Here is an 11682-nt window from a genome sequence, read left to right as displayed (position 1 = left end):
CTTGAGGCATTTATATAATGGACCTTCATCAATCTCGACCTAGAAGTGACTCGTCAGTTCTATGCAAAAAAACATATCTATCAATTTGCTCACAATTTTGTCAGTCCAGAAAATGCTGCTGAACCTTAGCGGATATTTCGATGCCATGTGATTCTGCATTTTGCGTTTGTTGATTTTGTAACAAAAGGGGGATGTGAGAGCAAGTAAACGCGCGGCAGTCCAATGTTAGCAGGAGGGTATGCCTTTTATACCAATAGCCGTGTACCATGCACACTGGGAGCTGTTTTCGGCGGTTGTTAGCGTCATAATGCTATGGACTGATGTAATCTCACAAGTATTCGCTAGTCAGCCTGGCCCGGCTAGTTGTGTTGGGAGGTTGCCGCGGCTCACGTATCAAATCCCGTTCAGCATAGGCTTGGTCGGATTATTCACTGGGCTAAACCTGGCTTGTCACAAGAATGTAGCCCAGAGGATTAAGCTTGACGTCAGACGAGTAGAGGCAAAGAGTAACATAATCGCAAGAGTCTCGAACCTCTGAACAACACAGGGAAAGGTCAAAAAGTCCTAGAACAACGGTACAATTGATAACAGAAAAACAACATGATGCATACTAAGTAGCGAGAAACTCGCGGTGAACAATATTGAGTGTCGACGTAGCGCCTCTCTGCTTCAAAGATACCCGCACATGGGAAGCAGTGCTACACCTCGACAATGCTACATACAATTGACCGTGAGCGAAAACGTCGTTTGGCAAAGAAACCATTACCCGATTAACACTCTGACCCTGCGCTTTATTAATAGTCATTGCGAATGCTAGATTAACCGGGAATTGGTGGCGATAAAACGATAAAGGCATCACATCGTCACCGGTGTGCAAAGTCTTAATTTTGGGCAACATGACCATTTTACCACGATGACGACCGGTAATAATTCTGCAACGCAAAACACCCGTACCACATTTGGTGACTATGAGTCGCGTCCCGTTACATAAGCCTTGAGCCAAGTTGAGATTTCTTAACAGCATGAGAGGTACGCCCGGCTTAAGCTTCAATATATTCTTGGGGAAAGAAGCTATTTCACATGAATTAAGGATTTCCGGCGAAGCCATTTCGTCATGTTCCTCCGGAATATTGAACGCCTGGTATTGAGTTTCATCGCCGTTCAAATCATTGAGGACGGTGTCATTGATATTGTTCACGTCGACATTCAGCGGTGTCAAAATGCAGCGATCCGAATAATAATCGCTGAGTTTTTTCCAGTTCTCTTGAGCAATCAATCCCCCAATGCCTTCGTAATGGTCTCGTACCGCAACGGCATCATATTCTTCGTTTTGACACATAGCCGATATGTTGCATGTGTCAATGTTGATGAGAGCGCAGTCTTTGCTTTGAATCTTACCGTTGCCTAGACAAAGAAGCCAGTCCCCAAACGAAGCATTCTGTTGGATGTCCTCGTCAGATTGACCATCAAGGGGTCGTAGACGAAGATTGACGTGTAAAGCATATTTGTCAATCTTGGACCATAAAGGTGACATCTTGAGAGACGCGTTGGCCTGATTGTGCATAGAAGATTTTGGTATCACGGGAAGTGTTTGGCGAAAGTCCCCTCCGAAGAGAACGCACATACCTCCGAAAGGCTCCGTGCTTCCACGCAGGTCTCGCAGACTACAATCGACACAATGGATGACAGATTTGTTCTGCATCGCAATCTCGTCCCAAACAAGAAGAGACGCGGACTTAAGTCGTCGGCCAACTCTGTCGGTTGGGCTAAAGGTACAGGTGGTAAAATCGTCGTGATGGATTGGGACCTTCAAGGCAGAGTGGGCTGTCTCGCCACGTAAGAGGAGTAGGGCTGCGACGCCCGACGATGCAACCGAGACATAACCGATTCCACGGCTGTTGGCAGAGTGTAGTACGGCGTTCATGACGTATGTTTTACCAGTTCCGCCTGGGCCATCTAAATAAAACATCCCAGACTCTCGCCTATATAAACAGTCAGTAACTGCGGTGTATACATTGAGTTGTTCTCGATTGAGGTTTGGTAACGCATCATGAAGATATGCCAAGCTCGCCTCGGAATCGTCTTCTTCTGAATCATTGGCTTGATAAAGCGGACCAAGGTATCTAAGTCTTTCAACGTCTTCTTCGGGCAAACCGGCGTCATCTAATGTCATATCCATCTCGGCTAGGCATTGGCGGAGGCGGTGTAGACCAAGAGCCTCAATTGTTTCGGTATCAATCTGAAGGTCGGGGTTTGTACGACTGATAGCCCGCTCGCAATCGTCACTCAAGTCCGTCTTGTAGGATAGCCACAGTGCGAATGGATTAGCTGGCGGGGAGTGTTTGAGGAGCAACGCGAAGTAGTTCCGAAGTTGGGCGCCCGTTTGCCATGAGGCAGCTTCCTTCATTGAAGCCGCGTAGTGTTCATCGCCCAGCAGAAGACCCAATTCATGGCAGGCACGACGGTACGAAGGGCATACAATGCCGTTGACGGTCCTAATATTGGCGAAACTCGTCGGTCCGCGGACGTTAGCAAGTAATAACCTCAAGTAATAACGTTCCCCCGAATAGATCGATGCGAGGTAAGTTCGTGATATCGTGCTCGTGTTGTATGTGCGATCTTTCCAGCGGTTACTTGTATCGTCCCATGTGAAGTGGGTAGGCATTTCACGATATAGTAGAGTCCGAATAGGTATGTTGTACTTTGTCGTCACGTGGTTTTCAGCCTTCAACTTGAAGAATTCAGTCAGAGTGGTTCGGCCCGCTCGTCCACTTTCAATGTTCTCCTCGAGACTCTCTTCGTCCCGCCATGTGACGATTTGTGCGTCTTCCAGATGTAGGGCTAGTCGCTGAACTGCAGGGAATCTCCCAGACATCGGGAACTTGAAAAGTCTCCAGCATGCTGGAAAGGCACGTGAGTGAAATGTTATTGGATAGCATGGTATAAAAACTCACCTTCAGATGCACTAACGTATCTTCCATCGACGTGTCCAATTGTTTCATCGGCGCACGTGAAGGATGCTGCTGAGCGGTCATGACCTTTTGCAATATATTTATAAAGGTACTTGACAGATTTGGTGCTGACAGGGATCTCAACATTGATATGGCATTCATACCGCAACAACAAATAGGGATTATATGGTACGACGTCGCGCGTCGTACAAATCCTGCCTTTGTGCTCGAGTGTGCGTGTTGAAGCGGGTCTCTTGTACAGTGGATATGCGTTCTCTAAAACTTGTGTGACATCGGAGTTGGGACGTGGATAGCCGTTTTTGCACGCGTTGTCGCGCCAGCACTGCCTGCCTTTGCAAGGTCCGTGGATCATAAAACGCCCGACGAGATCGTGTAAACGGGGATTCGTCTTGGGACATGGAATGTCGGCGCTAATTTGGAGGTCAATTTTATCGGCGCTCCGAAGACGATTCTCAGCACTCATCATGATTATTAGGTGTGCGTGGGGCAGTGATCTTTTTTGAAATTCAATAGTATAGACGTATGCAGCACAGTTTCCGAATCTCTTACGCTTCGTCAGATCGCCGAGTAGTTCTTGAAATTTCAAATTGAAAACACGAGCGATGATATCGGGTCGATCTTGTGAAGTTTCGCCTGGCTTTAGTTGCTGTGTAATCTCGGGCCACTGAGGGTTGGTCGTCATAGTAATGAAATAGCCGGGTTCGCCGAGTTCCTGGCGCAATGCCATGGCATCGTGATAAAGTTCGGCCATTGAGCGTGGACCACCAATAAAGGAGGACTAGCACTTAAGCGGCGGGCGCCGCTCACGGACTTTGAGCACCAGTTTAATGTATACCCAATGTAGTAAACTGAAGCAGAGATAACACAATCACAATTCAAGCCAACCTCCCAACCTCTGCGCAAGAAAAAATTAATATGAAAAAGATTAAGTGCACAGAAAAAATATGAAGGCAAGCACACCACAGCTCACTAAACCTAATCCAGGTAAAACATTTTATATTTGACTAACATTGCCACTGACCCACAATCAAACAACAACCAACGAGATGGGATTAAGCATTAATGCAAGATATTGCATCAATTAAAATAACTGAAAATAAAAAGAAAACAAACTAACACTAAGCTTCATTCTCCTTTGAACCAATTGACTGAATCCTATAAAAGGAAAAAATATGAAGTGTAAGCCAAAGAAACTATCAATGCACTAAATGAACAGGGAAACAAACATACCAACAATTCAGTGTGAGTCAATTAGTTAGTGAAGACACAACATATACCATAGAGCAGGAATCCACCAATTCAGGATCCTCTACACATGACCCATTCCAAGTCATAAAAATGGATTTGAATACAGTCAGGATTGAACCAAGATCAAGCGAAAACTTATCTGAATGGCACAGGAGCAATCAGATCGAATATAAGTGAGAGAATGAATGTTCACATAAAGTTATACCTCAAGGTTTGATTATCAGTTCTGAATGGTTCAACTTAAACTTCTGAAAGCAATTGCTTGGATTAGTCAATTGCTGAATGCAGTCCTGATAGATTCTTTAATCAATTAGTGATTGGTGGCCAACGCAAAAAACCCAGATATTTCAAAATTAACGCTAAGTTCAGTCAATTTCAAAAGTTTTGATTTTGATTTTAAAGATATGTGTGATATGATCGATTGATCGCATTCAAGTCCTAAATTGGGAGTGATTTGAAATATAGAACTTGAAGATTTTAAAGCAATACAGCAACTCAAAAGAATGATAGAATTTAATAAATTTGAAACTGAACTGGATCAGAAAGTGGTTGATTAATTTAATTCATTTAAGAGTCAGCTTGCTGATGAATTGTTTGATCAATTGAAACTAATGATAAGATCAAATTGTGTGTGCTTTCTTTTGTATATTTTGGATTAGTTGGATTTGCTGTGATGGATTGTATTTGTAAAAGTGGATTGAATGTTTCGTTGCTTTGATCGTACATCATTGATTCAAATTTAAAAGTCCAAAATCCTAGGAACACAAGAGAGGAAGTCAGTAAAATTGATTGAGAATCTTTCAAGATTTCTCATCGATCAGCTTTACTCACTCTACTTGAGACGATCGTTCTGGAGATAAGTTTGAATGAGAAGTTGATTCAATTTTGAGACATTAGTGGCAGCAATCAAATTACAACTATGTGCATCAATACTCGAGTTTTGTCTTTTCATATTCAGTTTAACGTTGCTTGCGTTCGACTGGCCACTCACAATTCATCATGTTAAATTTGCGCTTCGCGCTTGCAATTCCCTGAGTAGCAGCACAGTGCTGTCAACAGAGCAGCTGTAAGCGATTTGGTGTGAGGGAATGGTGTGTTTGATGAACCTGATTGTTGAGTAGAAAAAAATGGATTGAGGCAATCATCCAATGAACGCAGAAAGGTGACGAGTTCTGATGTTCAATGAGCAGGAAGAAAAAGAAAAGTGAGTTTATGCGTCAAAAATTGGGCCAATTGTTTCAAGCATTCAGCAAGGCGAACTCACAGGGAGGAACCTGCCATCCTTCACCAGGATCGCTACCACCACCCATACATTTGACCACCACATTGACCAAAGTAGATTTAGTTGTAGTAGGCAGATGATTACCAATAGGAATCAAAGGATTTAATTTAGATAAAGCTAAGAGAGAATGTTTAGATTGAGTAGTTTAAATTGAATTGGTCAATGGAAAATGAGGTAAACTGGGAGGTGAAGCAGCAAGACTTGAGATTGGAGTTCTTCTCCTACTTTAATAAGGCGATATTGGTTGACGATGATGTTCCATTGACAATGAGAATGTCCAAATATTGAAATCAAAAGAAAAAAAAAGTTGAGCAATTGATCAAAGAACTCAAATACTTCAAAGTGACTTAGGTGTACTGATACTCAAATCGAATCAAAAGCAAATGGGTGTTTCACTGCAGCAATTAAAACTGCTGTCTGTAAGCTCAGCACCGATTCACGGAGTTGAAGAATCATATCTTCGTAATTGGCTACAGATTCTCCTAAAGACTTGTTTGGGTTCCTTTGCTCTCAGAGCTCCAAATTGTTGAAACCTGGCCAGAGTAAGAATAACAGAGTGTTAAAACATCAAGAAGTTTGACATGATCATGCGCAAAAAAAGAACATACCAATATCTTCTTGCATTTGTTTTTCTTTTCCAATATGATTCTCTTCCAACTTGCTTGAGTTGATCATGGTGTAGAGTTAAGACAGAGTCCTCAGGCTCCAGCTTGTGTCACAGGGGATCTAATGGACACATACCAATTTCTTTGAACCTTGATTTCCTTGGTACATTAATTGAAATTTGCGTGGCGTTTGGGTTTTACTAATTAAGTCTTACTACGTTGCTCCAATCTTCTCTGTCTTGTTTTACTTGATGTTTCCAACCAGTATGAAAAGTGGGGGATGCGCACAGTATCTACTTCAAGAGTAGTGAAATTCTTTGAAAGCAAGCGCGTGGCGGAGTGTTCAATCAGTTGTGTTGAGTTTAGATGGATGGGGTATACGGAAATGGATTCCAAACCTCATGGGGTAGTGGTTCCTTTATGTCAAAAGTTGAAAGCGGGTAAGTCAGTATGTTGTGTAAACTTGGGTATCCTGATTCACAATGTCAAGAACAATGTACCGTGAATGTAAGTATATCCATGCTATAATGTACATACTACAATGCGCTAGGTGATTGCCTTGCCAATCAACAAGGATACCCTCAATGAACATTGACACAGGGTGTGACCACGGGTGGTGTGAAAAACTGTGTGATATGGACGCGGGTAAAATGTGTCTGTAAATGTTGCAGCTTTGATTCCCATTTGATGGGGATTGATGTGAGTGTACTTTCCAGTTTTCATGCTTAAGATCATAGGTCCCCAGTCATTGTGAGTTGACTGAGTGGATGGTGACCAAGCGGCAAGTAAAACATTGTTCTTGATCATGTGTCACCGTTGGCGAGTGTCCCTTTCCCTAGGTGGCGGATGTTTATAGTTGAAATTAAAGCTGCCAGTAATGAAAATAGAGAAGGCTGAGGTCACGATGTTGGCGGATTGTATGTAGATGATGTGGCCGATGGCATGGACACTGGCGTTTATGTAGATCTGTAGATGACAGGATGGATAGTATGAAGGCTTGCTTTGCGTAGTTGAAGTGTGCGGTGTGTTGGATGCGCATGGGATGCGCGCGCAGATCAAACAGGTTTTTGACTCAGGTCCAATACTCATTTGGCTGAGAGACGGAGGGTTTGGTCGATTTTGACCAGTTTTGTAAGCGAACCCTTCCTTCGTTTAAAAGTTATGATGGCAGAATTACTGATTTGCCAGGTATTAGGTCGTTTCGGCCTAGAGCTTCTACAACGCCGCTGTACATGGCAGCGCGGAGGCGCACTTGGTTGTTTCTGATATATTGAAGACGCCGGTGTTCGACGCATACGTACATGTCGACCATGATCTCTTGGAGGAGAGTGCCAGAGGCGAGGATTGCAGAGAAGGCGTCTGGTCTTTCGAATAATATTCTAGCAAACCATTCTAAATTGGTAACTTTGCCTCCACGGCCTGAGAAGTTTGGTTAGCACCATATAGGACAAACACAATGAGAAAGATAACTTACGCGTTGAGCCAGGAATTCGATAATTAACGTCAAAACCTCGGGTTCCAAATGGCAACACCAGAGGGTAACGCAGCGCTAGATAACCTGGGTGCAAATCTGGAATCATTTCTTGGCCACCTTGATGTTTATACAGCATTACGTCTCGTGACCTTTCGCCAATCAAACCTTCACCCTCAATGATCATCGCGACCTCTTCAGCTGTGGGGCGATTATATCGTTGGCGTTCAGGCCCCACGTTCATAGCAGTGAGTTTCAAGGCGATTTCGGGGTGAGTTTCTAGAACGTCACCCGCGTATTTGAACATTTTCGCAAACGGGTTGTGAAGATAGAAGAAATCTTGAATGGCCTTGACAATGCCAGGGTTGAGATTTTCATAGGGATTGAGCGACCGTTCTTTGACTTCACCAAGGCCGCCATCACCAACCACATAGACCTGGGCGAAGGCGGGTTCCGAGTCGCCATCAGGACGTGAGCCTGAAATCTTGTGCAATAGGGCTCCTTTAATCCTGAAAGTGTTGACCCCGTATGGGCCATTTACCATTTTGTCGACTTTGGCGCGCATTGAGGTGAAAGAGAAGGCGTTGTTATACATTCGTATTAAACGTTTGAAGGTCTGACACGCTTGATGCAAGAACATATCTCGTCAGCATAGGCATACGTATATAGCAGAGGTATTTTGATTACCTGGGCTCTGGGATGTCAACAGATGTTTCAAGTAAGGCGGGACAACAGCTTCACCTTCATAATCGACAGGTAGAACTATCGCACCGCCTTGACAACATTCAGAATATGCGTGTGGGTTCGTTTTGTTTGCTGAAGACGGCCGTTCTTCCTTCCAATGGAGGGCGTTGCACTTAGAGCATAAGTCATTACAGGGTCCCAAGCGGTGTGGTAGTTCAGTGGGGAATCGAGTCAATAGCAAGGCTCCGGTAGCTTCGTGTTCTTTGCTTATGGCGAGTCCCATTTTTGCGTGTCTGCCTGGCTTGGGCGTATACTCTCAACAAATGTTGGGAATCATTGCGTGTTGTAAAGCAGAGGCAGTGCTGTTGATCGACGACGTAAATACTCGGCGTCGACAGTAGCTCGGTTGGCCAATGATCACCGGAAAGCTGCGATCAAGAGTATGGGTTAGCTTCCTAGAGGGTGTGATAGCAGCGTTGCAAAGAAGGTAGTTGACGAGTAGAACGGAGATAGTGAACATTGAGTAAAATGAGAAAACGCATAACAGTGCTGAGTGTCGACAGCAGGAGTTGCGAGGTCTTTAATATTGGCATCTTTGCGGGACAATGGTGTACCATTCATAACTTGTGCCTGATTTGGGCTCAGGCACATTTGGATGGCTGAGGCACCGATGTTCGGTTGGTACCTTGGGCAAGCAGGAGAGGACAATGTGCGTGTTATTGTATATCTACGACACGTGAGGCAACCATTGGAATGATTATATTGAACATGTATTTACGTGTATATACACTTTTAACAATAAAGCCGATAAGCGGACAACAATTAGTGTGAAGTTTTGCGTTTGTGACTGCGTGACAAATCTTTGGCAATTGTATTGTCGGACGGAGGAGGCGTGTCGGAGGTATACAGCACGACACCGTCATAAGACAGGACGTCATCTGACAATGGGTGCCCAATTTGCGCGTTTTCCGTTTCTCCGCGGGGAGGATAGAAGTCGTGGTAACATCCAGTGTTAGGTCGTTGCGACTGCGCGGAGCAAGAGGTGTTGACGTTATTGATGGCTTGTGCGGTTTGCAGAAGTTCGTGATTAAGGCTTGGGGGAGAGTGGCCGTGCAGGCGTGAGTCTATCGGGACGGACAGCGTAAAGTGGCGGACCTGGATATAAAAAATGAGTCAGATGGCAGTTGTATGCGGTTTCAATGGAGCGTACCTCTGATTCCCACATTTGTCGCTGCTCGTTGTAATCCATCAGCATACTATGGAAAGTGGCTTCGGAACCGACGTGCAAATCGTCTACGCTCGTCGAAGCGGCAATGGAGGGCCGGATATAGTGTCGGGTAGTGCATACGACGAGACTGTGGGTCTATAGAATGTGGTTAGTGCACGTATTATTGAGTGACGTCTTTAACTCACTATTGGGTCCTCATTGACAGAGCTGAGCGTGATCACAATAGTTGGTCGCGTATCCTCCAGAGCGAGAATGACGTTTTCGATTCTTTGGATAGTTCCTCAAGCGACGATTGAGACCCAATCAATGACAGAGTTCACGAAAGCAAGTGAAGTCGAAGGAAGCGGCCCGAGGTCAATTGCGTCGTTGGGGTCAAAATGAAAATGATCCTCGCGGGAGGTATTTGAGCCAATGAGGCGGCAAGTTAAGGCGTATATATTGCCAGCATTGAGGGGAGGAGAATGACGACCAAGGCATGCGAGCACTATAGGTGTGACAAAAGGATCCTCGTTGGAAATCCCAGATGTCGAAATAGCGCCACGGGCAAAGGTAAAACCTTTGTCGTTGGCGTATTCGTCGAAAATCTGCAACAGGGAATGTCAATACGGGTCAACTAAAGATAAGTAGGGTAGTTACCTCGGAGCCGGCTTGACCGACATAGTGAGCGAAGATAGTTTGCGATAATGATGTGGTATTACGGCGAGGCATTGATATCTATACTATGCACGAGTCAGTTATGGGTGTAAGTGTATGGGGGTTGTTTGACAATGTGGGGGCACTTGTTGTGGACTAAAATTGGATGAAAGCCATCACGAGAGACACATAGAGTCCTCTTATATCGAAATCACGGCGAAAAATCATTGGGATGGTACGCCTGCGATCAATGAAGAGTGTCGATGGAGTGGCAGGCTTGTCTGATAGAGGACAAATGTCGCGGTGGATCAGGCAAAATTTCTCTTGGGCTGCGATAGTTTGAACTGTGATTGATACGATGAGGCTAGAACGGGCTGTTAGGGCCGTCGGGGGTACGAAGCAGAAAGGCGCGTATTGGTGGTGAATTCGGAGCGAGACTGGTCGGGATCTCTAGACTGGCGAGATGGGCTGTGTAAGAACGGTTGTTGACAGAAATGATATCGTTAAGGCAAGGTACGTTGGCTAGACTTGCGTAGTCAGACAGTTAGAGAGTGTGGTATCTATTCAAGGGTTTGAAGATGGATGGATTATCAGTTTCGTCGATGTGTTTGAGGGTTAGGTCTAATCGGAAACGTACCTAAGGTCGCGTTAGGCTTAGATTGAGTATTGTTTCGGTTTAAGGTTAAATACAGTTGTATCGACGATATATAGCTTAAAAGATGGAGTCTAGGCCAATTCCGCAGCTATCATAGAAAAAGATGCTATGGCAGAAACAATCTCGTGGCGCATACGGTTGCGCAAGGCGAGTTCTAATCGTTGGGAAAATGCTATAAAATTAAGTGGAGGTTACATATAGAAGGCGCGAGTCTTGATTCAACTCGATGGATGCTGTGTGCAATTTCTGCGGCGAAGTAATAGAAAAATACTACGTCAGAAAAAGCATCAGCACATGTATCACATTTCTTGTGCAGACGATGTTATGTAATGAGATAGGCAGTACATTGATAGTGCAGCTAAAATTGTTGAAGATTTATCCTCGCGAGAGATAATAACGAAGGCATAATGTTTTGAGTTCTGGTTGAACTGTAGAGGTGGGCACGGTCGATTTAGTAGAGAGATTGGTATGAGGGAATGGCTTGGAGTCCGGTAGCTAGTGAAGGCTCCATTAGTGACCGGGACAACTATCAACGTGCAAAGGTTTCATAGCGAATTGGTAAAGTATGAACAATATCAACATTTTGCAGAACAGAGAACATGTAAGAGGATAAGATTGTATGTTACAGCGAATGAAAAGAGAACAAGGAGAAGCTATGACATTGCAAGGAAACATGATGGGCCTGTAGGACAGGGTTGTGAGGTTTGTGAGTATATCGGAACAACTAAAGTGCTAATCATTCATGTAGAATTCTTAGCGCGCTTGGCAGGGCTACTTGCAGCGAAGCGGCCATCAGGTGGAGGTTGGGTGGCAGCTCTGGCGGTGGCTCCCATTGGCGGGATGACGCTTTGCTGAGTGAGTGCGAGAATTTCGGCGAGCCTGGGCAACGTTTGTCAAGGGATTA

The 11682-nt window shown here is 44.7% G+C and overlaps 2 protein-coding genes across 2 annotated transcripts in view; both read right to left on the bottom strand.

The window, feature by feature from the left end:
• Positions 1 to 9084: 9084 nt before the first annotated feature.
• MELLADRAFT_104369 (uncharacterized protein) lies at positions 9085 to 10198 on the bottom strand (the record flags this gene model as incomplete). Its single annotated transcript, XM_007407386.1, has 5 exons — positions 9085 to 9417; positions 9473 to 9625; positions 9676 to 9729; positions 9811 to 10074; positions 10127 to 10198. 5 exons carry the CDS (start codon positions 10196 to 10198, stop codon positions 9085 to 9087), a joined length of 876 nt encoding a protein of 291 aa, XP_007407448.1.
• A 1320-nt stretch (positions 10199 to 11518) lies between these two features.
• The window catches only part of MELLADRAFT_61328 (uncharacterized protein), a gene marked incomplete at both ends in the record, with an annotated part of 1381 nt that continues 1217 nt past the window's right edge, over positions 11519 to 11682 (bottom strand). The window contains one exon of the mRNA XM_007407385.1: positions 11519 to 11657. Coding sequence (XP_007407447.1) covers positions 11519 to 11657 — 139 coding nt within the window. The remainder of the gene's footprint in view (positions 11658 to 11682) is intronic.

The sequence above is a fragment of the Melampsora larici-populina genome (assembly GCF_000204055.1).
Source record: "Melampsora larici-populina 98AG31 unplaced genomic scaffold MELLAscaffold_9, whole genome shotgun sequence".
Lineage (NCBI taxonomy): Eukaryota > Fungi > Basidiomycota > Pucciniomycetes > Pucciniales > Melampsoraceae > Melampsora > Melampsora laricis-populina.
This window is presented reverse-complemented; position numbering and strand designations above follow the sequence as displayed.